A 27,668-nucleotide genomic window follows, 5' to 3' on the forward strand; every position below is an offset into this window, starting at 1 on the left:
CCCCGTATTGAAATTGTCAAGTCTTTGCAAAGGTAAAAGACAAATGATCTGAAAGATAGTTACATAATATTTCAGACAAATGATCTGAAAGATAGTTACATAATATTTTCTGTTCGGCCATCGAATATCATACAGTGTTCCACTGATAAATCAAACTGGTCAATGAGGTCAAAATCAGAGAACCATGCTAAACCGGTTTACCATGGTCCTTACAAAATCAATGTGCATGTAGGTGCAAAAATAAAACACTCGGTGAGTTCATATATATCTCTATAGCTACCATTTCCACTTTTGATCTATTACTACAACATTTTAGAACTACGAATAAGAGACCTAAACTGCAACCTTTACCTCTAAATTCATCTCCAATCCAATAATTCCAACCATACTATAAATCTCATCAGATTTCGGGTGAGACTTATCCCCTGAAGAGAAACCTTGCATCGTTAAAGACCCTTCAGTGTCACCAACATCGATCCAACTGAATCCAGCTTCTTTGCTTACATTTTTCTTCCTCATCGTTCTCCTAATCTCTGCAGCTTTATCCCACTGTTCTTTCTCTGCATAAATGTTATACATCTGAACGTAAGAACCCGACAATTCCGGTTTCAGCTCCATTGCAAGCTCAGCCACTTTTGCTCCCATTGTAACATTCCCGTGCAGCCTACAAGACCCGAGCATGCTCTGCAACATCGACTCCCCTGGTCCTCCAGGAACCTCACTCATAAGCTCCTCTGCTTCTTTTAATCTCCCAGCTCGGCCAAGCAAATCAACCATACATGAGTAATGCTCATGACACGGCTCAAGATTGTAGTCTTGGATCATCATGTTGAAAATCTCATAGCCTTTGTCTACCATACCTTTTCTATTACAAGCTGTTAACACGGAGAGAAAAGTGACTAGGTCTGGTGCTACATTTTCTTTTCTCATCTGGTGGAACAAGTTCATCACGGAATCAAAATCACCGTGGCTTGAATAGGCTGATATTATCGATGTCCAAACAAATTGGTTCCTCTGAGACATCTCGGTAAAGACTTTCTCAGATTCATTGATGTTCCCACGCTTCGCGTACATATCAAGAAGCGCGCTTGACACAACAGGACAACTATTTAAACCCAGTTTCAGTAAATGAGCATGGCAACGCTGACCGTGCTTTACAGATATATCCTCTGCAAAAGCTATTGCATTCAAGACACTCCCGAAAGTGTATTCATTTGGCATTGTTTCAGCTGCTGCTAATAAGAACATCTTGAGAGCTTCATGTGAGAATCCATTTTGGGCAAATCCAGATATCATAGCATTCCAGGAAATAATCTCCCGAAAAGTTATATCATCAAAAGCCTTCTTGGCATCTTCCAAAGCATCAAACTTGGCATACATGGTGATGAAACTGTTGCCTACAGATGGTTCTGAAACAAAACCAGTCTTGATGCATAGCCCATGAATATTAAGCCCGTCTTTGATTTGCTCATTGCACTTCAAGGCATTGATCAATCCAACAAATGTGACCTCGTTTGGGTAAACTCCATCTAACCGCATCTTATGAAAGGTGGACACAGCATCATCTTTATTCGCGGAAATCATCGTTGTCCAAGAGACAACATTACGCTCAGTCATTTGGTAAAACACTGATTCCACAGCTTCTAAAACCCCACACATAGAGTACCTTGACATCAAAATATTACCAACTTCCACAAGTGTTTCATAACCTCTTTTTATGCACGAACCATGGATTTGCCTTGCCAGCTTCAGGTCAGTTTCGTGACAACAAGTTGTAATCACGCTAGTAAAAGACACATGATCAAGCTCCACACCTTCTCGCATCATGTCCTTAAAGACAGTCACTGCTTCAACCCCAAAATTGCCTCCTTGAGAAAGTCCTGACAACAAAGAGTTCCATGAAATCATATCCTTAAGTGGCATTTCATCAAAAACTCTCCGAGCTCCTCTGAAACTCCCAGACCGCGAATACATTGTAATAAACGAATTCCCAACAACAAGATCAGACTCCAATCCAGATCTCACCACAGTAGATTGCAACTGCAACCCTAAACGAAACCCTTCAGAGCCCACACAGTAGCTAAGAGCCGTGGAATAAGTGAATGCATCGAAAACAACTCCATTTGATTTCATCCTAACAACAAAATTCAGAGCAACGTGATTGTCATCAAACCCAGAGAGTATAGTGTTCCAAGAAACAACATCACGGTCAACTAGATTCTCAAATATGCACAACGCATTGTCAAATCTACCAGCTTTACGGTACATACTCATTAAAGCGTTTGGAACACAGACAAAGGAAGTAAACCCAGAAGTTGTGGAGAACCCGTGGATTTGACAACCGCGTTTCAAGTCTCCACGACATGCTTTAAGCGCAAGACATACAGTGACCTCGTCCATAACATTGCGACCACGAAAACCCAGCTGGAAATTTTCCTTGAAGATCGCGAGGGCTTGTGCCGGAGAGTTTCTCCGTAAGGAATCACTGATTGTAAGGTTAATGGAAGTTGTCGCATTTCTTTGGGAACTTCCATCGAACACCTTGTGGGCAATTCTATAAGGAGAGTAAAATTTGTGAAAAAGTAACGATTTTGAGCGATTACAGTGTAGATAACTCAGAAGGGTCATGAGACGCAAGCAAAACTAGTTGGATCCTTGTTTTAACTACCACTGAAGTTAATAGTATCGGAGAAGAAGAGAGGTTATAGCAACGGTGATGAACAGAGAGACTTTCAGAGCAAAAAGAATGGTTAGAGGGCAAACATGTAAATAACGACTGAGTTAGAGGGCAATACGGGGAAGCTGGAGTTTGTTCTTTTTAAAGCATCCGCTAGGTTTTTTTTTGGTCTCCCAGCTCAGTCAGTCATTATCATCCTGTGGTTCTCCGTGCGTATTTCTCAGGTAAAAACCCTAGCGATTCACGCCCTGAGTCGTCTTCGTTGCTCTTCGTATTTCTCCGATTTCGCAGTCTCTAGCTGGAATTTTGATGTCAAAAGTATACGTTTCTCTAATGTGTTCTTTAGAATTTGCACCTTTCTTCACTGATATGATCGTTTTTAGTGTATTCGAGATGGCTTACTAGTTTCTTTGTCTTGAAACGTTAAGGTCTGTGTTAGTTCTGAGTAGTTGTGGTCATGGGTTTGTTGTAGAACTTGTAATTTTGGATGGATTGGTTGACGAATTATTATCTATGTGCACATTGTTGAGCTCATGAAAATCTCGTTTCTGCAACGGCATTGTCATTAGTTGATGGGCTTAAAAGTTTTTATAACTTTCCGGTCATTAGGCACGGACTTTAGAGTTGGTTTTGCTGATTTGCGGCCAGTAATGTCTTGTTGTGTGGGTTTTAGTTTTATCAGTGCTATAATTGTGTGGCCAAATGATCTTTCTTCTGCGGGTTTCGTTAAGCAGTATTCTTCATGACTATATGATATTCTGAGTCTCTTTTGTGTGTGTGTGTGTGTGTGTTTCTTCAGGTCATAACTTCATAAAGCTTGAGAAACTCCAAACACATGGCAAAAAAGAAGAATCCACAAGTTTTTATGGATGTATCCATTGATGGCGATCCAGCTGAGACTATGGTTTTTGAGGTACCATAGTTTTTGGCTATATTAATGTTCACTTTCTTGTATTTTCCCTGATTAGACAAAAGTGTTGATGATGTAAACTTTGTTTCTTTAGCTTTTCCCTGAAGTCGCTCCCCAAACATCCGAGAATTTCCGTGCACTATGCACAGGTTTGTTTTCTGTCCGGTTAAGCTTGTTGCTTCTGTGCAGCATATAAATTTGACTGTTGGTTCTCTTTCTCCTTGACACTTATTCCCCTTTTATAATAACTATATAGGGGAGAAAGGCATTGGACCCAGAAGTGGAAAACCTCTGCATTACAAAGGATCCTTTTTCCATAGAATACTGAAAGGTTCCTCAGCACAGGTTTCTATCTGCATTTCTCAATTATTGATATGACGTTTCAGTCTTGTACTTTTGGTTTCTTTCTCAACACTGGTTGGATGCTCGTCTTTTAGTTCGTTGCTGTTCTCTATGCTGTAGGATACAGGTCTGATCGCCACACCTGCTTTTCATGTGATATAGTTTTAAGGTTGTACTACTAGTTGTTTATGCTCAAACGTTAGGCCTCTCATGCAAAGAGTACAGTTTATGTACAAATGAATTCACGGTTGCTACTAGTCTAACAACCTCTTTTGACCTTTTTTCAGGCTGGTGACTTTGTAAATCGAGATGGTATGTACACTGACTGTTCAGTTTAGCTTCTGACATATATCAAATACAGCCATCAGCTACATTTATTGATCTTCTATCTATGGCACACAGTTTGTGGCTTATTAACTATGCTGGCAAAACTAAATTTCATTCATGTAAACATACCATTACTGTGATAACCTATTGGGCGCATGGAACTGCATTCATTAGACTCCTGTGGAGGTTCTCGAGTTCATTAGATAGTACCCAATAGGTTATGCAGTGAACATTAGAAAGTTCATTATCCTCTGACAGACTTGTATATTTTATCCACTTTCCAGGTACTGCTGGGGAAAGCATATATGCCGGAAAATTTCCAGGTTGGTTACCATTGCGCTCTTTATCAGCAATCTCTTTTCAATTCCCCCATCAATATTTAAGAGGCTAGAAAGTGTATTTTCGTGGGTGTGATATCTCATTTCTTAATATTTTAACAAACAGTATTTCATTTTGGAGGCATTGCTTTATTGATTAAGATCACATCTTTTACTTGTTCTTCGAAATATGTTATTGAGTAGCAAAATCAATTTCTGATGTTGTCAGATGAATCACCAAAACTAAGGCATGACGAGGCTGGTCTTTTATCAATGTCTGTTGCTGATCGTGACAAGTTCGGATCACACTTTCATATAACCTTCAGGCCAAATCAGCAGCTTGATAGGTTTCCTTCTCGTTGTTACTTTCTGATTTCCAATATTGTGGACTTTTCTTTTGGGCATTGCGTTATTTCTGACTGTTTTATATTTTGAGCAGAAATAATGTTGTTTTTGGAAAGCTTATTCAAGGGAAAGAGATATTAAGAAAAATTGAACGTGCGGGTGATGAGGAAGGTAAACCTACTGTCAGTGTGAAGATAATCCGTTGTGGAGAAAATTCTGGTGGTACGGATATACTACTATTGGTTACTGCTACATATGTCATGATTTCACAATCATAACCTATACACGTCATTGCATGATATGTCCATACAGATAAGAAGAATGATAGTGATGGTCGGAAAAAGGGAAAGCACAAGAAATCTTCACGAGAGAGAAGGAAGAAGAGGCGAAGACACTCTTTATCTGAGTCAGAGAGCTCTTCAGATTCTGAGACGGATTCCTCAGAATCTGATAGTGAGTCAGATTCAGATTTGTCTACATCTTCCGACCTTAGTTCTTCGAGCCATGAAAGACAGAAGAAGAGAAGAAGTTCTAAGAAAGATAAACACAGGCGGTCTAAAAGAAGAGATAAGCGCCATGAGAAAAAGCGAAGGATTAAGAGATCGAAACGCAAATCAAGAAGGTAGAAGTCTTGTACACTTCACTTGTTTATAGCCATAGTATCTGTGTCAATGCTAGTTGCTGCTTAGTAGAAACCTATGTTATTACTGGTCATGTTAACTTAAGTTTCTGAAATCCAATAGGATGTAAGCGTCTTGTCCCTCTAGGATGTAATAATTTGCTAGGGCATCCTATCAATAGTTTTCTTAACTGGTTGTGCTCCTGAGTTATTGACTTGTGTTCTGCAACTTTGTAGGTCCCTAGACAATCTTAAAGGTGTAGACAGTGATAGTGGAAGTGAAGCAAGTTTTAGTGATATTGAAACCGGAGCAAAAAGGAAGAAGCCCAGAGTCTCTCGTAGAACAGGTACTCTCTAAAACTCAAAGACTTCTGGCTCCTGCATCTTTTTTTTTTTTAATTGGTCTACCCAAAATTAAGGATAATGGATGTGATAGAATACTTTTTGTCATAACATATTTCAGTATCAATTTGCCTTTCGTTTAAGCATTGTGCTGATCATGCGGGTTCATATTTTTGCTAACATTTTATTGTGCCGATTTCTGTAGGAAGTTTAATAATGTTTCCATACACGCTTAACATTCTGTTTTTGGCTGCAATATTCAATCAGGTAATTTTGCTCTTCAACTGGACAAAAGGGAGGGGCCAGATTTCCTTGACAAGGATGGTGGTGAAGCGCCCTCGGGAAACAGAGTTCCGAAAAGTAATGGAATTTCAGAAGCTGCATCAGAACAGATTTTTGATAGGCAACCTGATATTGTCGATGACCATTCTAGCAAATCTAGGTCTAGGTTCTATTCTCTTTATTACCTCAGTTAATTGCTTATCTTTCTCTAAATCAATGTGGAATCTTATTAAAAGTTGATGTGCAGAAGCCGGAGCTTGAGTCCTAAGAGGACAGTGAGTAGGAGCATGAGTATTAGTCCCCGGAGGAGTCAGAGTAAGAGCCCGAGTTTAAGTCCTAAACGAAATGGGGGCAGAAGTCCTGCTAAAGGTAGCCGCCAAGTGAAGAAATTGACAAACTGTAAAAGAGAAAGCCCAGGGAGTGACGAGAAAGGCAGACATGGTAGAAGGAGCCCTACCAAAAGTGTTAGTGTTAGTAGAAGTCCGGTGCGGATGAAAAGGGGAAGAGATATCAGTAGAAGTCCGTCAAGGAGTATAAGCAGAAGTCCACTGAGGGTCCCCAAAAGGGTGATCAGCAGAAGTCCAGTGAGAGGTAGGATTGCCAGAAGCCACAGCAGGAGCCCTGTAAGATATTCATCTCATGGGAGCCTTGGCAGGGGCCCACTAAGAAGATTAGCAAGAAGATCACCTATCAGAACTCCAGCCCGATCTTCTAGAAGAAGCCTAAGCCGGAGTCCCGTACGGTTATCTAGAAGGAGCCCGAGCCGTAGTCCTATTCGGTTATCTAGAAGAAGCTTAAGCCGGAGTCCCGTTCGATCACCTAGGAGATCAGTCAGCAGGAGTCCAGTTCGATCATCTAGGAAGAGTGTGAGCAGGAGTCCGGTTCGTTCATCCAGGAGAAGTATCAGCAGGAGTCCAGTTCGATTATCTAGGAAGAGTTTGAGCAGGAGTCCTGTTCGATTGTCGAGGAGAAGTATTAGCAGGAGTCCTGTCAGAGGAAGAAGAAGAATTAGCAGAAGTCCAGTTCCGGCGAGGAGAAGGAGTGCACGGCCTAGATCTCCTCCTTCTGGTCGCAGAAGAAGTTTGTCAAGAAGTGCTTCTCCTGATGGGCGCATCAGGAGAGGGAGAGGAGTTAGCCAGAGATTCTCATACGCCCGTAGATCCAGAACTAGTCCATCTCCTGATCGATCTCCTTATCGCTTTAGTGATAGAGTTGACCGTGACAGGTGGATAGCCTGCCAATAGAATTACCTTTTCTGTTACACACTCCTGTGCTGAACCTTCTTTTTGTAATGTCTTCTCTGTAGATTTCGAAGTCACAGAGGGTTTTCACCAAGACGGTTTAGAAGCCCACTAAGACGAAGAACACCTCCAAGGTACTTACTTATCTTCTTTGCTACATTTGTTTCGGTTTATCTTTAGCATCTAAAAGTCTCATGATTAGAAGACCAAATTTGGCGATCTAAATAAAAATAAAATTAGTCGTTGATTTCACTACTCGAAAATATGCTCAGGTATAGAAGAAGAAGCCGTTCTGTATCCCCTGGTCCCCGCTATCGCAGCCGGCGGTACAGCCGCAGCCCTATCCGTAGTCGTTCACCACCTTATAGAAAGAGAAGGTCACCATCTGCTAGCCGTAGCCCGAGTCCATCCAGATCAAGATCAAGATCAAAATCATATTCAAAATCTCCCATTGGGACCGGGAAAGCAAGATCAGTGTCAAGATCACCATCCAAGGCAAGGTCACCATCGAAGTCGGATTCGTCATCCTCGGATGGGAGCTCAGGTGGGCAAAAGCGACTAGTAGCCTATGATTAATGAATAAAAGGAACCTCGAGTGTTTGTTTCTTTTAACTCAAGAAGAGACGTGAAAGAACGTAAGTAGTTTACTTGTGTTACATATGCACTGTCTTCTGCGTGTTTGTTTTGTTTGATGATGCTCCAACGTTGTTATATCTATATGTTGCCGACAAATATTTACTTCCATTATTCGTTGCGGGGTTTGTTTTGGTTCAGTAATAATAAACTTTTGACATATTGTTAGCATAATTTTTTTCAAGTACTGTATAACCAAAGTCTGATGTTTGTCAGATTACTAGAACAACCAAATTGCGTTTTTTACTTAGTTGAAAAATAATAACTAAAATATACTCATGATTTTACACATATTCATTACATACATCATTATACCACCGTCATCAGCACTATTACAATACATCATCAAAACCATATTTACAAAATGTTAAATGGTTTTTTTTATTGAAAATTCAATAATTATTCATGAATATTACAAAAAGATAGATGGGGTTTGCAAATTCGCCCGTAACTTGTCAAGTAAAACAATTTTAGAACCTAATCACACTACAAGCTATTTTTTGGTGAGCACCGACAGGTGATTGGGAAAAAAAAAAGAACAGGCTGTTACCAGAGCCGACAACGTGGCTTCTTCTTCTTATTATTTTTTTTTGTTAATCCAACAATCATAATTTGTCTTGTACTACTCTGATTTTTCCACGTCACGTACTAAGCTGGCGCGTCTAGTGGGGGCAGCCAACGGCTCACTTCAAAAAGCAGAGAGAGTCAGAGATAGGATAAATCGAGCCGAGCCGAGCTAAACGGTGGGAGAGGAAGAGGCTACCGTCACCTTCTCTAGTCTCTACTTGTCATTATTAAAATATTAATTAATTAAGTAAAAAAAAAAAAAGAAGAAAAAACACACTCTTGTGCGATTAAATAGGCAAATCAGGATTGTAGAAGAAGGCTTGAGATCAAAGAGAGAGTGACACAGGAGAGTTTGTGAGCATCTCTTTTTTTTTTTTAGTAGATTGGGTTGTTCGAGGATGCCGTATTGAATCGGCGAACAAATTTTTCCAATTGAATTTGCAATTTCTCATTCTGTGTGTCGGTGGCTGCTGCTATGGAGCCCAGTTCCGGCTTGGTTGCTGGATCCTACCGGAGAAACGAGCTCGTTCGGATCCGACATGAATCTGACGGAGGGGTTCGTTCCATCTTTTTTTTTTTTAAAGTTTCTTCATCTGAGATCTCTCATCCAGATTTTTCTATTTCTAAATCTTGTCGCTTTTGGATCCAAAATTGGATCATCAAAGACTCAGATTCCGATCTTTTTTATTTGTTTTCACTTAGATTTCGTTTCAGTTTTAGTGTAGAGCTAGTTAGTGTCAGTTGATCCAGTGTCTGAAATTGGAAACTTTTATGCTCTCTTTCTTCAATTGTAGTAGTAGTGTGATCTATATCAATTAAATGTCGCATCTGCTATTTTAATTTGCTTTATTTTAACCTCTTATGGAAAGTGTCGGTGGGTTCAGTTTAATTCGTCATCTTCGCTTAGCTAAATCTTTACTCACTTATTGAGATTTAGCTCAACACTAGATCTCGTTAGTTTCTGCATGGGATGATATAATGCAATGACTGTGACTAATCTTAATTCAGATCTGCTTTGATTTAGAGATGATTTCTGTTTTAATTGTGTTTTGATTTAGATTCATGATGATCTTGTTTTGGTAGTTTTTTTTTTAATTCCGTAATGACTAACAATGATGCAATGTTTTGTCAAACTGCAGACCAAACCTTTGAAGAATACCAATGGCCAGATTTGTCAGATCTGTGGTGATGATGTTGGACTAGCTGAAACTGGGGATGTTTTTGTCGCTTGTAATGAATGTGCTTTCCCTGTGTGTCGGCCTTGCTATGAGTACGAGAGGAAAGATGGAACTCAGTGTTGCCCGCAATGCAAGACTAGATACAGACGACACAGGGGTCAGTACTCAGTAGTCTTTCTTTTTCTGGCAATTGCTAAATATGGATTTTCTGGTTTTGTTTCATTGCCGATTTCTTGAACAACTTTTTGAAATGTTGCAGGGAGTACTCGTGTTGAAGGAGATGAAGATGAGGATGACGTTGATGATATCGAGAATGAGTTCAATTACGCCCAGGGAGCTAACAAGGCCAGACACCAACGCCATGGCGAAGAGTTTTCTTCCTCCTCTAGACATGAATCTCAACCAATTCCTCTTCTCACCCATGGCCATGCGGTAGGGACCTTCATTTCCGCTTTAGACTCTAGACTGATTTGTTTTTTGAAAAAATTGTTAAATTGGAAATTTTGACTTACTGTTCACAGAAAAGTTTCTAATATTGTTAGTTGTGTCTGTTTTTGATAGATTCGTGACCTTTTTTGTATACACAGGTTTCTGGGGAGATTCGCACGCCTGATACACAATCCGTGCGAACTACATCAGGTCCTTTGGGTCCTTCTGACAGGAATGCTATTTCATCTCCATATATTGACCCACGGCAACCTGGTATTCATCTATTTTTCTTTTCTTTGTGCACATGTGATTTCTATTCATTTTTACAACATTTATATTTTTGTGTACTGTAACTGATGATAGATTCCGGTAAAAATTGTAGTCCCTGTAAGAATTGTGGATCCGTCAAAAGACTTAAACTCTTATGGGCTTGGAAATGTTGACTGGAAAGAAAGAGTTGAAGGCTGGAAGCTGAAGCAAGAGAAGAGTATGTTACAGATGACTGGTAAATACCATGAAGGGAAAGGAGGAGAAATCGAAGGCACTGGTTCCAATGGCGAAGAACTCCAAATGTAAGTTGAAGTAATACTAGACCACAAACTTTGTCCAACTCAAAAAGCTCTGCTAATAATCAGTCTTGATTTATGATTTTGTCTTGATTGAAATAATTAAGCATCGGCTATGTTATATTCTTATAGTCTTATTCATACTTGAGTTTTTTTGGTTTCCTAACACTCAATTATGGTTCTCGTACATACAGGGCTGATGATAAACGGCTTCCTATGAGCCGTGTAGTGCCTATCCCATCTTCTCGCCTAACCCCTTATCGGGTTGTGATCATTCTCCGGCTTATCATCTTGTGTTTCTTCTTGCAATATCGTACAACTCACCCTGTGAAAAATGCATATCCTTTGTGGTTGACCTCGGTTATCTGTGAGATCTGGTTTGCATTTTCTTGGCTTCTTGATCAGTTTCCCAAATGGTACCCCATTAACAGGGAGACATATCTTGACCGTCTCACTATAAGGTTGGTCTTTAAGTTTATGAATTCCCTACTCTTATCTCTCTCTTTTTTGTACTAACTTGATATCTTCACTTTTCCCTGTAAATTTAATTTCATTTTAGTTAATGGTGCATACTTATATTGTGACTGTAAACTTTTGAAATTTAGTAGAAAATGTTCTGTGAATTACTTAAAATGTGAAGTTTCGGACCAAATTATGATAGAGTCATGTCAAATGAAGTTCCTACTGAAAATAAAGCTTAGCTAGCATACTGATTCTATTTGATGGTTTAATTTTGGTGTTCTAATTGTAGATATGATCGAGATGGTGAACCATCACAGCTCGTCCCTGTTGATGTATTTGTTAGTACAGTGGACCCATTGAAAGAGCCTCCCCTTGTTACAGCGAACACAGTTCTCTCGATTCTTGCTGTGGACTATCCGGTAGATAAGGTGGCTTGTTATGTTTCAGATGATGGTGCAGCTATGCTTTCCTTCGAATCCCTATCTGAAACCGCTGAGTTCGCAAAGAAATGGGTACCATTTTGCAAGAAATTCAACATTGAACCTAGGGCCCCTGAATTTTATTTTGCCCAGAAGATAGATTACTTGAAGGACAAGATCCAACCTTCTTTTGTTAAAGAGAGACGAGCTATGAAGGTCAGTTGAAAAGTCCACCTGCTTCTCATCCATTTGACAAGCTAGAGTACTGACATTTTCCTTGGTTTGTATTGACAGAGAGAGTATGAAGAGTTTAAGGTGAGGATAAATGCTCTTGTTGCCAAAGCACAGAAAATCCCTGAAGAAGGCTGGACAATGCAGGATGGTACTCCTTGGCCTGGTAACAACACTAGAGATCATCCTGGAATGATTCAGGTAGATTAGGCAATCCCTAAATTATTTGAGCGAGAGTAAAGAAAAAGCAACAACTTTACATTGTTTTGTATCAAATTCAGGTGTTCTTAGGCCATAGTGGGGGTCTGGATACCGATGGAAATGAGCTGCCTAGACTCATCTATGTTTCTCGTGAAAAGCGGCCTGGATTTCAACACCACAAAAAAGCTGGAGCTATGAATGCTTTGGTTTGTTAACTATCATACTCCTATTGTGTCCTCGATTTTATTCTTGTTCGCTACCTAGGAAATTTTCTCGTTGAGTAGCTGTTGCGTCACTATTTTTTTCCAGTAAATTTGTTCTCTACTAATCTAGCATCTCTTTACTTTGACAGATTCGTGTTTCTGCTGTTCTTACCAATGGAGCATATCTTTTGAATGTGGATTGTGATCATTACTTCAACAACAGCAAGGCTATTAAAGAAGCTATGTGTTTCATGATGGACCCTGCTATTGGTAAGAAGTGCTGCTATGTCCAGTTCCCACAACGTTTCGACGGTATTGATTTCCACGATCGATATGCCAACAGGAATATTGTCTTCTTTGATGTGAGTTTCACTCCCTCATTCCTAGACACTCTGTTTTGTTCATAATTTTGTAGGATTTACTCGTTTCTGCTGTGGGCTAACTTGGATATTTGTTATCTTGGGCAGATTAACATGAAGGGGTTGGATGGTATCCAAGGTCCAGTATATGTGGGTACTGGTTGTTGTTTTAATAGACAGGCTCTATATGGGTATGATCCTGTTTTGACGGAGGAAGATCTAGAACCAAATATTATAGTGAAGAGCTGTTGCGGCTCAAGGAAGAAAGGAAAGAGTAACAAGAAGTATAACTATGAAAAGAAGAGAGGCATCAACAGAAGTGACTCCAATGCTCCACTTTTCAATATGGAAGACATCGATGAGGGTTTTGAAGGTTTGATTGAGCTTACAGTGTAATAACAGCACTTCTTCATGTGATGTAAAATCTCACAATTCTTGTTTATGCAGGTTATGATGATGAGAGGTCTATTCTAATGTCCCAGAAGAGTGTAGAGAAGCGTTTTGGTCAGTCGCCGGTATTTATTGCAGCAACCTTCATGGAACAAGGCGGCATTCCACCAACAACTAATCCTGCTACTCTTCTGAAGGAAGCTATTCATGTTATAAGTTGTGGTTACGAGGACAAGACTGAATGGGGAAAAGAGGTCAGTTCTCAAATGCAGCGACAGACTTCTTTTGTTCTCTTTCTTACCTGTTTGATGACATCATCTTATTTGCACTTTTGTTAGATTGGTTGGATCTACGGTTCCGTGACGGAAGATATTCTTACTGGGTTCAAGATGCATGCCCGCGGTTGGATATCAGTCTACTGCAATCCTCCACGCCCTGCGTTCAAGGGATCTGCACCAATCAATCTTTCTGATCGTTTGAACCAAGTTCTTCGATGGGCATTGGGATCTATCGAGATTCTTCTTAGCAGACATTGTCCTATCTGGTATGGCTACCATGGAAGGTTGAGACTTTTGGAGAGAATAGCTTACATTAACACCATCGTCTACCCTATTACATCCCTCCCTCTTATCGCGTATTGTATCCTTCCCGCTTTTTGCCTTATCACCGACAGATTCATCATACCCGAGGTTCGTAAAACTGACCACACTGCCTATTTTCTATTTGAATCAAATTTTGTGAATGCATTTTTTTTAATCTTTATCATCTCGTTTTTAAAAGCTATAATAACATTTGCAGATAAGCAACTACGCGAGTATTTGGTTTATTCTACTCTTTATCTCAATTGCTGTGACTGGAATCCTGGAGCTGAGATGGAGCGGTGTGAGTATTGAGGATTGGTGGAGGAACGAGCAGTTTTGGGTCATCGGTGGCACATCCGCCCATCTTTTTGCAGTCTTCCAAGGTCTACTTAAGGTTCTTGCTGGTATCGACACCAACTTCACTGTCACATCCAAAGCATCAGACGAAGATGGGGATTTCGCAGAGCTCTACATCTTCAAATGGACAGCTCTTATCATTCCACCAACCACCGTCCTACTTGTGAACCTCATAGGCATTGTGGCCGGTGTCTCTTATGCTGTAAACAGCGGGTACCAATCGTGGGGTCCTCTTTTCGGGAAGCTCTTCTTCGCCTTATGGGTTATTGCCCATCTCTACCCTTTCTTGAAAGGTCTGTTGGGAAGACAGAACCGAACACCAACCATCGTCATTGTCTGGTCTGTTCTTCTTGCCTCCATTTTCTCGTTGCTTTGGGTCAGGATCAATCCCTTTGTCGACGCCAATCCCAATGCCAACAACTTCAACGGCAAAGGAGGTGTCTTTTAGACCCTTATTTATATACGTGTGTGCATATATCGAAAAACGTGCAATGGAACTTTTCAAAAACCCAAAACCCAGTGAACCAGGCTGTTGTGGTGATTCCATGTCTAAGTTTAGCTTTATCTGAATAGCCAGAGAGTTGTAGAATTGTTCCGACACTGTTGTGATGATTTATAACTTTCGCAGTGGGGAAAAAAGATGTGGAAAACCAAATGATACATAGTCTACAAAAGTTCGTTATTCTTTGTTATATTTATTTTATTTAAAGCTTGTTAGACTCACACTTCTGTGATGTTGGAGCTTTGTTGTTGTCCCAATGGAATTGGAGTTTTATTTGTCTAAAATATTTGGAGTTTGTATGCTAAGCTTTTCACTTCAATACAAATGGTTCTTTTCAAGAGTTTATATGTTAGATAATGTAATTTACTACACTGAGGTTGTACTAGAGAAGCCTGCAAGATGAACTGATAGTTGCTTCATAGGAAAACTAGAGCAAGTTCTGTTTGTCTGAGGGATAATCAAGTTTTTGTGTAAACTCTTATTAGCTTAATTGAAACAGAAATCAGATCAATCAAGAATCCAAAACATAAAAGCAAAGAATGCATCTTTATAATCCCCTCAACATTAGTTTTTTGAAATCTCACGTGGTATAAATTTAAAACTATGAAAGTATGAACCCAATTAGTATCCACAATGTGTTTCTCTGATCAACCCCTACAGTTTGCCATGCGAGTCCATGTAACTTCCAAAATCAGGCTTCTTGGTTCTGCTCGACAAGTATCTTCTTGCAAGCTTCATAACACATAAAAGAGATTCCAGCAGCAGGAACCAACTTCAAGCAACTTGGTCCAAGCCCTTTGTACCAACCAAGAATACCTTCGCGCTCGAGTATGGTCAATAGAGCGTGCAACATGTTCTTGTACACAACTCTGCCGCTAACTGCTCCCACCTGCATATGCTTCCGGGCCACTTCAAGAGGGAAAGTCGCAGTGCTCGATAGTGCACCCGCTAAAGAACCTATCAAAAGAGTCTCGACGTTTCCAATCTTCTCCTGCTTTGAAAAACTCCGGTATGCTTTTCTTAAGGAATCATATGCAAAGTAATTTGTAGCTGCATATGGAACAACTCCGATAAGGCTAGGAGCAAGACCCCTGTAAAGTTCTGTAGGTCCTTCCTCGCGTATAATTTTAACAAATGCATCAAGAATCCCCTTGTAAACACCTCTCTGCAAAAAAAATTGGAAGACCCATTACTCAACAATAACTGTATATACCGCTATTTCAATGAACTATCTGAGTAAATTCTTGTCAAAACGAACTTTACATGCTCTATGAGAGTAGCCTAACTATCTCTCACATAACACGGTTTAGTGGATGAATTGGTTCATATATAGACGTTTTGAGGAGCAAACCTGAATAGTAAGGCGAGTCTTGACTAGTTCGAGAGGGTATGTCAAGAGAGTTTGGCTAACTCCAGCACAAGCACCGGCGAGCAATGAAGCTGGAATTGGGATCTTCGATTCTTCACCATGTTCCGGTGACAATTTCTTGTTTACAGTCTCGAATACAAAAAGCTGCACATACAAGAATTGCAAAAAATAATGGAAAGCTCAGTTTTTGTTTCCAAAAACAATATAACCAAAGTCTTGTCACTTTGGCATAAGACAGTTTCAACCAACACAAGACTTTTCACAGATAAAAGAAGTCAACCAGATATAAAAAGTAAGAAACTTGCTCAATCTATACATCTCAATTCCTAAACAAAGAGACATATATATATATATATATATATATAATGGTTTGATAATGAAATTAGGTACCTCGACGGCTCGAGCAGGTGCGACACGAATGACATTGACCAAATTGCCTCTGAAGAGACCAGTCCAACCTTCATGCTTCATGATTTCACCAAACACTTCAGAGCTCGAGTTTCCTCCACTTCCCACCATTAGATGCGTCCTGATAGTCTCCAACGGCGCAACCACAGTTCTAGATACAGCTCCAGCCACGGCTCCGCTCAATAGCCGCCGCAACGAAGGATTAGCGATCTTTATCTTCAGTTTCAGCCCACCTTTCTTTTTTAACTTCGTCCTCTTCTCACCATTAACTTCTTCTTCCACCTCCTCCTCTTTCCCCGGCATATACTTGGTGTAGAGATCATTGAGCTGGGTAGAGAAGCTGTTGACTCTGTTAGAAGGATCCGAAGACGAGAGGGATGCGAAAGGATTAGTTTGATTAACGCTTGCGAATAACCCACCAAATGGGAGGTGATTTGAGCAGCTGCTTAGGCTCGAATCGAATCCTAAATCGGAAACTGAGAAAAACCCATTCCTTGAATCGTCGAACAACTGGATTCCGGTTTTCCCCATACCCTCACCCAATTAGCGATTAACTAAACCGTAGTAAAGGAAGATACTTTGTTGGAAAAAAAGTGGAAATTTCGAAGATGGGGTATTATGAGAGTCGTGTGTTGTCCCGAGACTGAGAGAGAGAGAGAGAGATTCGAATCTGTTACTGTTATGTCTCTCTCAGACTCGGTCAATGGGTCGTCTCTTTCGCTGAGATTTTAGGGTTTAAACCAGTCTGCTGCTACTTTTTTTCTAATTGTTGCTCTTTTTGGGTGGGATGGAGACTGCGGTTAGGTTTTTTTTTTTCAGATAATTTTCTTATTCGTTCTTTTTTAATATAAGTTAATTCTTTATTTTATAGGTATTGTTATGATATTTATAATATTTCATATATTTTGTAATCTATAAAATAAACCTGGGAATGCAAACCCACGAAATAATTGCCGACAAGAATATGTGAGAGCCGTGGACGAAGTGTGTAAGGTTTTTGTAGTTTTCACATGTGAACAAAACCTTAACCAAAGCTAAATAAATTATTCGATTTAATTCTGTTGTGTACAATTTCAAATTAGCTTCGAAAGCTTTAAATTGGTATATTTTGTTTACATAATTAAGGTACATAACCAAATGCATGCTAATCAAAATTGATTTAAACCGAGAACCCAAAACCAAGTGAAAATCATACTGAAAAAAACTGTATAAATTTTAAACAACTCATGACTAGATGTAACTTGTAAAATTATATAAATGTATCATTCAGTTTTAGGACTTCTCTCATTAGAAGCCTAGGAATATGGAAAAATCAACTGACTAACGATCAAGTTAACTATCCATCTCGAAGAATTGGCATCTTGTATAATAGTTTGATTGCACTTGTTGTAATCCTCAAATCTCATTTGTGGTTCAAACACATTTATAGCCTAGCTTTTGACATCCAAAATTTCTCAAATCGACGACCATAGAGATTTATAAGAAACAACTCTATAGAATAATACAAGATCCGGGTGGTACATTTGTTAAGCATCACAAAGATGTAATAACCACTAAATCCACTCTGTAATTATATAATAATTAGCCCATAACTTAAAACAACTATAACTCATAAAACAGAGAATGGCAAAGACGAAGATGATCATACCTAACGCAAAAAAACAGTGAACCAAAAGAGATGCGCAAAATCCTGCTGAAAAATTCCCTCCAAAGCTACCAAAAAATCATCTTAACCCTTTGAGCACTAGTTCCTCACAATCCCACACATTCTTCTGATTCACAATCCTATGATCATCATTCATCCATTCTCATCAATCAAATCAGTCTTCTGTTTCATTCCGTTTAGCAGCACCTTCACTTTCCCTGTCTTCCAAAAGCTTCCCAGCAGCTTCTTCATCACTTTGCTGAACCTTCTTCAGAGCATCCTCAGCCTTAGCAGCCTGCAACTTGCAGTGATTGTAATAGGCAACACCCAAGAACGCAAGCCCGTAGCCAAACAGATTGATAGGAGTGACAGTATCTTTAATCACAGACCAAGAGAAAGCAATCAAAAGCCAATCTTTAACCACACCAGCAACATTCATGGTCAAAGCCGAGGTTTTTCCAACGAGGAGGAACACAGCAAGGTTCAAAGCAAACGCACACACAGAGTTAGTTCCAAAAATCAGGAAATCGAAGTGGAAGCTCGACGTTTCCCTGAGAACAGGGAGCTCAACGAAGATCCATGGGAAAAACAAGAACACCAAACAACAAGGAGCAACGTAGTACAGAGAAGTGACTGGATTAAGTTTGATATCTTTAGAACTGAGCAAGATCTGGATCAGAACCAACCTCGTCGCCTCAACAGCTACAGCACCAAGCTGAAGCATCACTCCCCAAGTATCGAACTTAGCCTCGCCGTAAGCAGCAATGGCGACACCGAAAGAGATGGAGAGCATGTTGGTCATCGTCTCCGATTTGAAAGATTCTTTCTTTAAGAGTACCCCGATTGAGTAAACGGCGACAGGCATCAGAGCTTTAAGCATCTGAATGAAGGAGACGGAGAGGTAGATGTAAGCCGAATTGGAGAGCCAGAGAGAGAGAGAGTACAAAGCACCGATGGGGACAACAGATCTGATGTAAGTCTCTCGCGTCATATTTTTAACTGGCTCAACGACTTTGAAGACTTTGATGAGTACGACGGCGAGGGAGGAGCAAAAAGCCATGTGGATCATGGTGAGCGTGATCGGGAATGGCCAATTGTACATCTTCTTGTCGAGGATGTATTTGTTGTAGACGATGACGGAGAAGCTGAGGAAGATCCAGATCGCCACGTAGGTGTAGGAGAGGAAGATCTTCTTGATGACTCCATCGCTTAGCGCACCGCCTTTTCCCATGGTGCCGGAGCGGAGGAGGAGGTGGTGATGCGCAGGATAGCAAAAAAGGGCTCTACAGTGTTGTGTTGCTTTTTTAAGAAGAGAGACTTTACAGTCAATACAAATGGGTTTGGTTGGGTCTGACTAAAGGGTAAAGCGAAGCGAGAGGGTTAGGCGTGACTATGCTTATGCGGTTATGCCTAATTTGGCTCAGCGAAAGAGACGACCCATTGACCTACGTGGTGATTACGAAAGAAATTAGAATTTCTACTGTATTTAATTTAAAAGAAATTATTGACAAAAAATAAAATTTAATATTATTATTGTTTTAATGATAATATGATTTTATTAGAATCTAATAGAAATCAAAAGCAAAAAATGTGTGATTTTTGATAAAATTTGTCAAATACTCTAAAATCTACTTATCATTTTTCTCTCCTATTTAATTCTTTTAAATTCAGTCATTCAGTACATCTTTATGTATTCAATGGTGGATATGATGTTCTTTAATTAGTTTACTGTACTACTTACTTAGTCAATGAGACAATGAATCAATGGTGTTGTACATATATTAAGATTTACTTTAACAATTAATCCCCATTAGTCCAAACATTATTTTTAAAAATTATTACTAGGGTGATAACCATTGAGTGTATAGGTTCTTTTTTCCCAAATATCTCGCCTAATTATTCGCGTATAGTTTCCTAGTCTCTCCTCACATTAACATCATCTCTAAACTGTTTTGTCATCATCTCTAAAGTGTATATTTTTTTGACAATTAATTACATAAATTGTTAGGTTATTGATGAAAAGTGAAAACAGATAAACGAAGATTTCCTTTGACAAATCAAAGAAAAAGCCAAACAAAGACTTCTAACAAAAAAAAAAAAAAAAATTGAATATCCAATAGTTTGGAGGTAAAAAGGAATTATGCAACACACAAATGACAAAACTTATTCTTCACAATAACATTGTCATTGGTGAGAGAAGACCCTGCGAGAATTACACGACAATTGGTGGTTTATTTTTGACGTAAATGTTTGGTTTTAAATTAAATGTATTTGGACTTAAACGGTTATTATATTGATTATTGATTATTCTCTGGCCTAACCGCCTAAACCATAACCTTACACACATCACGAAATAAGATGAATTTTGAAGATTAAAATTTATCACAAACTTAAAAATAGTAAATCTGTAGATATAAACCAAACTTAACAAGTGTAGAAAATGAAAGAATAATGGAACCAGGCCCGTCTCTACCATATGGCAGAATAGCAAATGTCATGGGTCCATCACAAATATCAATAATTTCAACAAAAGAAAAATTTTATTTAAGGGTTTTTAGATTTTTTTAAAATTTGACAGAGGTCTCCTTTTATTTTAAGACGGGGCTAAATGGAACTTGAGTAGTTGGTGGTGGAGGTTTATCATGCGGTGTCATGCGATGTCAGATTTAGAGCAGTTGGAAGTTCAGCATATGGTGTCGCGGATATAGCAATCGGTGCTGGAGGTTCAACATATGGTTTGGCTGATGGAGGTTGCACATTGACATGATAATCACATTTGATGGGAATGGAGACAAAGCGACTAATTACATGCGCAAATTTGCAATACGAGGTGAGAGGCGTTCGTGGAGATGAAGAAGTGATGTTGATGTTATCCATGACGATGTTATCACAGCCTGATTTTTGGTCACAATCTAGTTTTATTGCAGCAACATCGGCAACAACTGTACCTTTAAAGTATTTATATGTCACGCCACTCACTTTCACCGCCGTTGCCTGAAAAATTTCACATCATGTATACATATACATTATATAGCTTGCAATAAATTCTGAGCCTTAACACTTAAATATTTAAAAAAACGTGAGATTTGTCATGTGGAAATTTCAATATACCAAGGTTAGTTGAACATTATTTCAGTTATATTACATTCATTCTGTATTTAATACATAGATTCAATTTCTTATGTACCGTATCTTTATGAGTATGAGATTTAAATAAATATAAAAATCACTTTTTGTGTATGTTATATATATATATCAAAATACCACTGTAAAGGTAAGAGTATAATTACCCCTGCTGATTGTTTCTGACCACTATAGTTATAACGTTGATCGATGATGATGGGGAATCTGGCATTTATCAGAGTAATGTCTTCGTACAAGATATTTTTAACAAATCCTTGTCCTCCCTGTTAAGGTATTTATAACATCCATTATATGATATATGTTCTATATTACGTAGAGTATATAAATATGTTAATTCTTATAAAACAAATAAAATAATCCAAACTTACAGGCCATGTCTTGATTCTTGCACCATTTTTAGTTCCAGTGAAGGTACAATGTCTTACATTCACATTTTGTACTATGTCACTTGTTCCTCCTTTCCCCAGACTTCCGATACTGTTTTTTTCAAAGATAAACCCCCACAAATTACAAGAAATTGAGTTTGCATGAAAATGTAAAAATAAATGTAAAATTTTATACGTGTTAACCTTATGCCGTGACCCGGACCACATGTCACAGAAGTTATGTTGATATCGTATGAACCACCTTGAATTGCAATACAATCATCACCTAACAGAATACAAACCACACACAAAAAATTTGCGTGATTAATCTGTATATATGGTATAATCTAATTTTTTACTCCCTCTGTTTTTTAGTTGTCATTCTACATTAAAATTTTTGTTTTCCAATACTTGTCATTTTAGGTTTCCAATGCATATGTTTGGTAAAAATATCAATTTTATTCTAACTATTTTAATGATTTAACCAATAAAAAAATTAGAAAATGTATTAAAGAAAGGGTATAATAAAACATTGATTTATTTTCTTAATTTGTGTACAAAGCTCTAGAATGGCAAGTAAAAAAAACCAAAGGGAGTAGTAGCTAAGAAATAATAGTAATACGTACCGGTTTTGATTGATGAACTGAGAATTTGGATATTGTGTGAGCCCGAGATATCAATACCATCAGTATTTGGACTGGTTAAAGGTGCAATCAAATGAATATTTGATAAAGTTGCGTTGGTGCAACTAGTAATTGATATGTGATTCTTTGGACTATTGATTTGAGTTAATCCTTTATATAAAATGTTTTGGCACCCAGAAAATCTCACTGCCTGCACAAACAAAAGATAAAACTCATACTAGTAATCTTGAACTCCTTAAAACGAACAAATTAAATGTTAAATAATGCATATCTTCAAATCAACATGTTGAATATAGATTTAACATACCGCTGGTCGGGAGGATACGCCAACAGAAGACCACCAGCTTTCCCCATGGGAATTGAGAACACCAGATCCGTTGAGAACGAGACCTGTCACCCTTCCGAAACATAACCAACACTCCGTTTTTTTACTTCCCCAGTCTTTTACCATTCTCGGTGCTTCAATCGTTCCATCAATCTTCTCAAAAGAGAAAAAAGAAAGAGAATATTATGTATAAATGGGATATGTATATATATAAATTATGTTTTGTTCAAAAAAAAAAAAAAAAAAAGTATATATATAAATTATGTTTCCAACACAATGAGATGTGTAAAACTTTGATGATATGATGAATTATTTTACCACACTCTCACTAATAAATAAGGAATCTCGAGCACCAAAAAATTACAAATCAAGTTATTATAAAAATAATTTCAATTTCGTTTCTATGGTTCAGCTCGGCCTTTTAATATATGAGACACAAAACTGATAACATCTTTTTGATTATACTAAATACCTGAATATGAATATGTGGAGATACACAAGGACCTTCAAACAATTGTGGTTGTATGGTATATGTTTCCCTAGCATGTATGATTAAAGAGAGTTCCCGACCTCTCCCACTGCCTCCACATAACGCTTTCCACGCATCTTGAAATGCCTAATCCGAATATATTATCAAGCGATGATTTAATATTTTAATGGTACATGTTTTATATTCATTAGTAATTTTGATGAAAGAAAATGAATTGTTACCTTAGAATGATCAACATTTGTAGAGTGAGAATCATTTAAAAAATCTTTAATGGATAGAATCACATGACTATCTCCTTGTTGCAAATGATACAATGCGATTAGAATCACTAAGAGCAGTATCTTAAAGCCCTAGTAACAATAAAAATGTTAGTAATTTACTATACATGCTTAAGCATAATTGAAACTATGGGGAAAAATATAAACTAAAATGAGAATCGTATTGTCTCACCATTTTAGTATTTAATAATAAGAATCTAGGTAACAATGTTTATCCTAGTAAATATAATATTAAGATTGTGAATGCGAATGTGTGTTGTAAATTGTATATATATAAAGGGTTGAAAGTCTTAATATTACAATATACATTTGACTACTTGCAAAATTTAATATATAATTTTGACTCTCTTTTGGTTGAAGCATCTTTGAATAAATTGAAAATGTTACTATAATGTTTATGCCATTATGGTAGTGAATTAACAGTGCAATACTTAGCTGTATGCATTCAACACATTGGATGTATCTACTATTTATTCTCCTTAATAACATTGTCATTGGTCATGAGAGAAGACAATAAGAGTTCTATATTAACTCTCTTGTCAAGATAATTGGAGGTTCACTTTGACCAAAATGTTGATATTAAATTTCAAACGGTTTTTATAGGAATAATTCATCATAACCTCCTAACCTTAATAATAAGAGAAACATCTTTAATTAGTTTAAATGACATTCATTATGATTTTGTATATATAGCTTCTAAATTCTAATAAAAGGTTGCCAAAACATTTTGCGATATTTTCTTTTTGTTAATAAACCTATAAAGTAATTATCGTCATCTTCTTATTAGTGTCTGCTACTAGCTACCGTTAAAGCAACTTTATGTTTATCTTTATTGGAACGCTCACACATCACGAAGAGTATTAAAAATTAAAACTTCCTTTCGAGTCCTCTGGTTGACAAATTAACTTGTTTTACTTAATTTGTACTAGCTAGTGACATACATCGTCACAACATTGATATAGTAAATTTATTCAACTTGACAAGAAGGCTTTAATTAGAATTAGTATATAAAAGGAGAGAATAGTGAATAATGAACAGTTGGTGGATGTTCAGCATACGGTGTTGAAGATAGAGTATGCAATGCTGGAGGCTCAGCATGTTGTGTCGGGGATATAGCAATTGGTGCTGGAGGTTGAGAAGTTGGTGTCGAAGGTGTAGCATACGGTGTGGGTGATGTAGGTTGAGCGGTGAGTGCGGGAGGTTCAGAATACGGTGCCTGAGGTAAAACATACGGTGCAACTGATGGAGTTTGGGGATTGACATGAAAACCACAATTGATGCCAATGGAAACAAAGCGTCTAATTACATGCGCAAATCTGCAGTACGAGGCGAGAGGCCTTCTCTGAGATGAGGAAGTGATATTGATGTGCTCCATGACGATGTTATCACAAACTGTTCTTTGGTCACAATCTAATTTTACTGCAGTAACATCGGGAAAACTTGTCCCTTTAAAGTATCTATATGTCACGCCACTCACTTTCAAAGCAGATGCCTGAAAGATTTCACAACATTTGTGTTCTTTGTATGTTATTAGCTTTCAATAAATTTCGAGCCTTGAAACTCAAATATTGAAAAAACCTGAAATTTAACATGTGATTTCAAAATACTAAGGCTGAACCATTATTTTATTAAAAATGTTACCCCTGCTGGTTGTGGACACGGACGAACACCGTTACAATAATGTTGATCGATGATGATGGGGGATCTGACATTTATCAGAGTAATATCTTCATACAAAATATTTTTGACAAACCCACGTCCTCCCTGATAAAGTATTTTTAATATCCAATATATGATATATTCCTTATATATTACGTAGTGTATATTATGTTAATTCTTCTATAAAACAAATATAACAATGTAAACTTACAGGCCAAGTCTTGATTCTTGCGCCATTTTCAGTTCGAGTGAAGGTGCAATGTCTGACATTCACATTTTGTACTATATCATTTGCCCCTCCTTTCCCTAGACTTCCGATACTGTTTTTTCCCAAGACAAAACAAACAACTTAGCAAAGAATTGATTTTAAAAAGTAATATATATATATATATATATATATATATATATATATATATGTGCAAACCTTATGCCATGACCAGGACCACATGTCACATAAGTTATGTTGATATCATAAGAACCACCTAGAATTGAAATGCAATCATCACCTGATAGATACAAAACCACACATAAAAAAATCATAATCTTTCGCTTGATCAATCTTTACATGGTGTATGCTAAGAACAAAATAAAATACCGGTTTTGATTGATGAACTGTGAATTTGGATATTATGTGAAACAGAGATATCAATGCCATTAGTATTTGGAGTGCTTGAGGGTGAGATCAAATGAAGATTTAATAAAGTTGCGTTGGTGCAACCAACAACTGATATGTGATTCCTTGGACTATTGATTTGAGTTAATCCATTATATAAAATGTTTTGGCACCCAAGAAATCTCACTGCCTACACAGACAAAAGATAATATCCTCAAAAAAACATATTAAATGTTTGAATCAAAGATTGATATCTTTAAATCAACATGCTGGATATAGAGATTCAACATACCTCTGGTCGGGAGGATGAGCCAACAGAAGACCACCAGCTTTTTCCATTGGAATTGAGAACACCAGATCCATTGAGAACGAGACCTGTCACCCTTTCGAAACATAACCAACACTCACTTTTTTTGCTTCCCCAGTCTTTTACCATTTTCGGCGCTTCAATCGTTCCATCAATCTTGTCCAAGAAAAAAAAAATATATATATAACGTATACATGAGTCATGTATATATAAATTATGTTCCTAAAAACAATGAGAATTATAATTTATTTATGATAGGTTGATTTCTTTAACCACACTCTCACAAATAAATAAGAAATCCCAAGTAACAAAAACAATTACCAATCGAGTTACTATAAAAATAATTTTAATATCGCTTTTATATATGCTCTAGCTAGGCTTTGTAATTCCTGGGACACGAAGCTGATAACATCTTTTTGATTATACTAAATACCTGAATATGAATATGAGGAGATGCGCAAGGACCTTCAAAATGTTGTGGTTGTATGGTATACGCTTCCCTAGCATGTATTACTAAAGAGGGTCCCTGACCTCTCCCTCTGCCCCCACATAACGCTCTCCATGCTGCTTGAAATGCCTATTTTGAATATATTATCTAGCAATGGTTTAGTTTTTAGATGAAAATGTTTGATATTTATTTATAATTTATATGATAAAAGGATTATTTTACCTGAGAATGATCAACATTTCTAGAGTCAGAATCAGATAAAAAAATCTTTAATGGATAGAATAACCCGACTATCTCCATGTTGCAAATGGTAAGATGTGATTAGAAGCAATGCGAGCAGTACATCAACTCCCTAGTAACAATAAAAATTAGTTAGCAATTTACCGTGGGGATCAGTGAAACCATGGGGGAAAAGGAGATTCTTATTGTCTCACCATTTAATTATTATATGATAAGAATCTAGCTAGGTAATACTGTTTTTCTAGTAAATATAATATTAAGATTGTGAATGTGAATGTGTGTTGTAAATTGTATATATACTGAGTTGAGATTATTAATATTAAAATATGCATTGACCACTTGGAAAAGTTCTAATATATAATTTTGACTTTATTTTGGTTGAAGAAGTAAATATATTTGAATAACTTGAAAATGTTACTATAATGTTTTTGCATTTATGGTGATGAAGTAATTGTGTATATTTAGCTAGTATGCATTCAACACAAGAGATATATCTACTATTTATTTGACACTACCTTAAAAACCTATCCATTTAGGTTTTTAAAATTTTAAACTAGTACATTATAATATTTTTCTTAGAAATTTATTTACTTGCGGCAAAACTAAATGTGGAAAATATTAAATTATTTTGTAAAACTATGCATTTATTGAAAAAAAAATTATCAAGAAATACTTAAATATGTTTAGAAAACAAATTTATCAAAATATAGATACAAACACCAAAAGGGGAGCAAAACGGTTTAAGGGTGCAAATTGAAATCATATGGGAAAACACACAACGAATACAAAACGTATACGGAAACAGGAAACGTCATCGAGAGAAATACCAATCTTGTATACAGATTGAGATCAATATAATTTTATTTGAAATAGTTCTTTGTGTTACAAAATTCTTTGTTATTTTCTAGTGACTATCTTGTCTTATGCTTTAACATAGTATATGCGAACGAAACTTCACAAAAAATATTTAAATAAGTTTATAAGGTATATATGGAAGAGGAGATAGCACTTGAGGTTGAGCATTCGGTGGCAGAGGCTTATAGCATAGGGTGCTTGAGGTTTAGCTGGAGGTGGAGGTTTACATGGTGCCAAAGGTTCTTCATCAAATCCACATTTGATATCAATGGAAACAATGTAACTAATCACATCAGCAAATTGACAATACGCGGTTAGGAATTTCTTCGTAGATGAAGAAGTGGTGTTGATGTGTTCCATCACGATATCATGACAACCCACTACTTTGTCACAATCTA

The 27,668-nt window shown here is 37.5% G+C and overlaps 7 protein-coding genes across 14 annotated transcripts; 2 read left to right on the forward strand and 5 right to left on the reverse strand.

Annotated features, from left to right (window-relative positions):
* Nucleotides 1-44: 44 nt before the first annotated feature.
* Nucleotides 45-2,628, reverse strand: LOC104720016 (pentatricopeptide repeat-containing protein At4g32430, mitochondrial). Of its 2 annotated transcripts, XM_087469129.1 has the most exons (2): nucleotides 2,271-2,365; nucleotides 204-2,134 (listed from the first exon to the last, which is right to left on the reverse strand). In XM_087469129.1, exons 1-2 carry the CDS (start codon nucleotides 2,363-2,365, stop codon nucleotides 334-336), a joined length of 1,896 nt encoding a protein of 631 aa, XP_087325255.1. In that variant the 3' UTR covers nucleotides 204-333. The 2 variants fall into 2 exon arrangements, with proteins under 2 accessions (XP_087325254.1, XP_087325255.1); XM_087469128.1 differs by having other exon boundaries at nucleotides 45-2,628.
* LOC104716938 (peptidyl-prolyl cis-trans isomerase CYP95) lies at nucleotides 1,960-8,195 on the forward strand. Of its 7 annotated transcripts, none has more exons than XM_087469125.1 (15): nucleotides 2,767-2,901; nucleotides 3,477-3,590; nucleotides 3,682-3,736; nucleotides 3,844-3,932; nucleotides 4,050-4,098; nucleotides 4,217-4,241; nucleotides 4,541-4,579; nucleotides 4,803-4,920; nucleotides 5,013-5,140; nucleotides 5,231-5,540; nucleotides 5,775-5,884; nucleotides 6,147-6,321; nucleotides 6,409-7,386; nucleotides 7,468-7,536; nucleotides 7,675-8,195. In XM_087469125.1, exons 8-15 carry the CDS (start codon nucleotides 4,847-4,849, stop codon nucleotides 7,976-7,978), a joined length of 2,148 nt encoding a protein of 715 aa, XP_087325251.1. In that variant the 5' UTR covers nucleotides 2,767-2,901; nucleotides 3,477-3,590; nucleotides 3,682-3,736; nucleotides 3,844-3,932; nucleotides 4,050-4,098; nucleotides 4,217-4,241; nucleotides 4,541-4,579; nucleotides 4,803-4,846; the 3' UTR covers nucleotides 7,979-8,195. The 7 variants fall into 7 exon arrangements, with proteins under 7 accessions (XP_010432722.1, XP_010432719.1, XP_010432721.1 ...); XM_087469126.1 differs by having other exon boundaries at nucleotides 2,852-2,901; nucleotides 4,541-4,642; XM_087469127.1 differs by having other exon boundaries at nucleotides 2,853-2,901; nucleotides 5,013-5,089.
* Nucleotides 8,196-8,695: 500 nt separating this feature from the next.
* LOC104716939 (cellulose synthase A catalytic subunit 1 [UDP-forming]) lies at nucleotides 8,696-14,818 on the forward strand. The gene is made up of 14 exons (XM_010434423.3): nucleotides 8,696-9,158; nucleotides 9,742-9,937; nucleotides 10,040-10,212; nucleotides 10,368-10,482; nucleotides 10,592-10,781; nucleotides 10,970-11,236; nucleotides 11,527-11,872; nucleotides 11,951-12,088; nucleotides 12,169-12,294; nucleotides 12,441-12,653; nucleotides 12,759-13,023; nucleotides 13,098-13,294; nucleotides 13,379-13,729; nucleotides 13,839-14,818. The coding sequence occupies exons 1-14, from the start codon at nucleotides 9,078-9,080 to the stop codon at nucleotides 14,424-14,426; spliced, it is 3,246 nt and encodes a 1,081-aa protein (XP_010432725.1). The 5' UTR covers nucleotides 8,696-9,077; the 3' UTR covers nucleotides 14,427-14,818.
* Nucleotides 14,819-14,943: 125 nt separating this feature from the next.
* On the reverse strand, nucleotides 14,944-17,117 carry LOC104716940 (adenine nucleotide transporter BT1, chloroplastic/mitochondrial). The gene is made up of 3 exons (XM_010434424.3): nucleotides 16,240-17,117; nucleotides 15,832-15,993; nucleotides 14,944-15,645 (listed from the first exon to the last, which is right to left on the reverse strand). Exons 1-3 carry the CDS (start codon nucleotides 16,786-16,788, stop codon nucleotides 15,172-15,174), a joined length of 1,185 nt encoding a protein of 394 aa, XP_010432726.1. The 5' UTR covers nucleotides 16,789-17,117; the 3' UTR covers nucleotides 14,944-15,171.
* Nucleotides 17,118-17,707: 590 nt separating this feature from the next.
* On the reverse strand, nucleotides 17,708-19,361 carry LOC104716941 (putative sugar phosphate/phosphate translocator At4g32390). Its single transcript, XM_010434425.3, has one exon. It carries the CDS (start codon nucleotides 19,131-19,133, stop codon nucleotides 18,078-18,080), a length of 1,056 nt encoding a protein of 351 aa, XP_010432727.2. The 5' UTR covers nucleotides 19,134-19,361; the 3' UTR covers nucleotides 17,708-18,077.
* Nucleotides 19,362-20,420: 1,059 nt separating this feature from the next.
* Nucleotides 20,421-23,412, reverse strand: LOC104720017 (putative polygalacturonase At3g15720). The gene is made up of 9 exons (XM_087470127.1): nucleotides 23,321-23,412; nucleotides 23,092-23,220; nucleotides 22,853-22,996; nucleotides 22,363-22,533; nucleotides 22,038-22,245; nucleotides 21,616-21,697; nucleotides 21,415-21,523; nucleotides 21,193-21,309; nucleotides 20,421-20,896 (listed from the first exon to the last, which is right to left on the reverse strand). Exons 1-9 carry the CDS (start codon nucleotides 23,321-23,323, stop codon nucleotides 20,543-20,545), a joined length of 1,317 nt encoding a protein of 438 aa, XP_087326253.1. The 5' UTR covers nucleotides 23,324-23,412; the 3' UTR covers nucleotides 20,421-20,542.
* Nucleotides 23,413-23,954: 542 nt separating this feature from the next.
* On the reverse strand, nucleotides 23,955-26,746 carry LOC104716942 (putative polygalacturonase At3g15720). Its single transcript, XM_087470318.1, has 9 exons — nucleotides 26,610-26,746; nucleotides 26,398-26,527; nucleotides 26,161-26,304; nucleotides 25,713-25,883; nucleotides 25,403-25,610; nucleotides 25,232-25,313; nucleotides 25,019-25,127; nucleotides 24,790-24,912; nucleotides 23,955-24,640 (listed from the first exon to the last, which is right to left on the reverse strand). The coding sequence occupies exons 2-9, from the start codon at nucleotides 26,473-26,475 to the stop codon at nucleotides 24,149-24,151; spliced, it is 1,407 nt and encodes a 468-aa protein (XP_087326444.1). The 5' UTR covers nucleotides 26,476-26,527; nucleotides 26,610-26,746; the 3' UTR covers nucleotides 23,955-24,148.
* Between the last annotated feature and the right edge of the window lie 922 nt (nucleotides 26,747-27,668).

The sequence above is a fragment of the Camelina sativa genome, chromosome 10 (genome assembly GCF_030686135.1).
Source record: "Camelina sativa cultivar CO46 ecotype springtype chromosome 10, ASM3068613v1".
NCBI classification, from domain to species: domain Eukaryota; kingdom Viridiplantae; phylum Streptophyta; class Magnoliopsida; order Brassicales; family Brassicaceae; genus Camelina; species Camelina sativa.

Coding starts and splice junctions, on each gene's coding strand:
- LOC104716942 (XM_087470318.1), bottom strand. CDS start 26,475: ATGGAGATAGTCGGGTTATTCTATCCATTAAAGATTTTTTTATCTGAT. Junction 26,305..26,397: donor GAAATGTTGATCATTCTCAG/GTAAAATAATCC, acceptor TATTCAAAATAG/GCATTTCAAGCAGCATGGAG. Junction 24,913..25,018: donor CAAGAATCAAGACTTGGCCT/GTAAGTTTACAT, acceptor ATACTTTATCAG/GGAGGACGTGGGTTTGTCAA.
- LOC104716938 (XM_010434417.3), top strand. CDS start 3,513: ATGGCAAAAAAGAAGAATCCACAAGTTTTTATGGATGTATCCATTGAT. Junction 4,643..4,802: donor CCCCCATCAATATTTAAGAG/GCTAGAAAGTGT, acceptor TGATGTTGTCAG/ATGAATCACCAAAACTAAGG. Junction 5,885..6,146: donor CAGAGTCTCTCGTAGAACAG/GTACTCTCTAAA, acceptor ATATTCAATCAG/GTAATTTTGCTCTTCAACTG.
- LOC104720017 (XM_087470127.1), bottom strand. Junction 22,246..22,362: donor GCGTATCCTCCCGACCAGCG/GTATGTTAAATC, acceptor TTGTTTGTGCAG/GCAGTGAGATTTTCTGGGTG. Junction 20,897..21,192: donor GTCAGAAACAATCAGCAGGG/GTAATTATACTC, acceptor GAAATTTTTCAG/GCAACGGCGGTGAAAGTGAG.
- LOC104716939 (XM_010434423.3), top strand. CDS start 9,078: ATGGAGCCCAGTTCCGGCTTGGTTGCTGGATCCTACCGGAGAAACGAG. Junction 10,483..10,591: donor TATTGACCCACGGCAACCTG/GTATTCATCTAT, acceptor TAAAAATTGTAG/TCCCTGTAAGAATTGTGGAT. Junction 11,237..11,526: donor CTTGACCGTCTCACTATAAG/GTTGGTCTTTAA, acceptor TTCTAATTGTAG/ATATGATCGAGATGGTGAAC.
- LOC104720016 (XM_087469128.1), bottom strand. CDS start 2,628: ATGACCCTTCTGAGTTATCTACACTGTAATCGCTCAAAATCGTTACTT.
- LOC104716941 (XM_010434425.3), bottom strand. CDS start 19,133: ATGGGAAAAGGCGGTGCGCTAAGCGATGGAGTCATCAAGAAGATCTTC.
- LOC104716940 (XM_010434424.3), bottom strand. CDS start 16,788: ATGGGGAAAACCGGAATCCAGTTGTTCGACGATTCAAGGAATGGGTTT. Junction 15,994..16,239: donor CACCTGCTCGAGCCGTCGAG/GTACCTAATTTC, acceptor TTGTATGTGCAG/CTTTTTGTATTCGAGACTGT. Junction 15,646..15,831: donor AGACTCGCCTTACTATTCAG/GTTTGCTCCTCA, acceptor TTTTTTTTGCAG/AGAGGTGTTTACAAGGGGAT.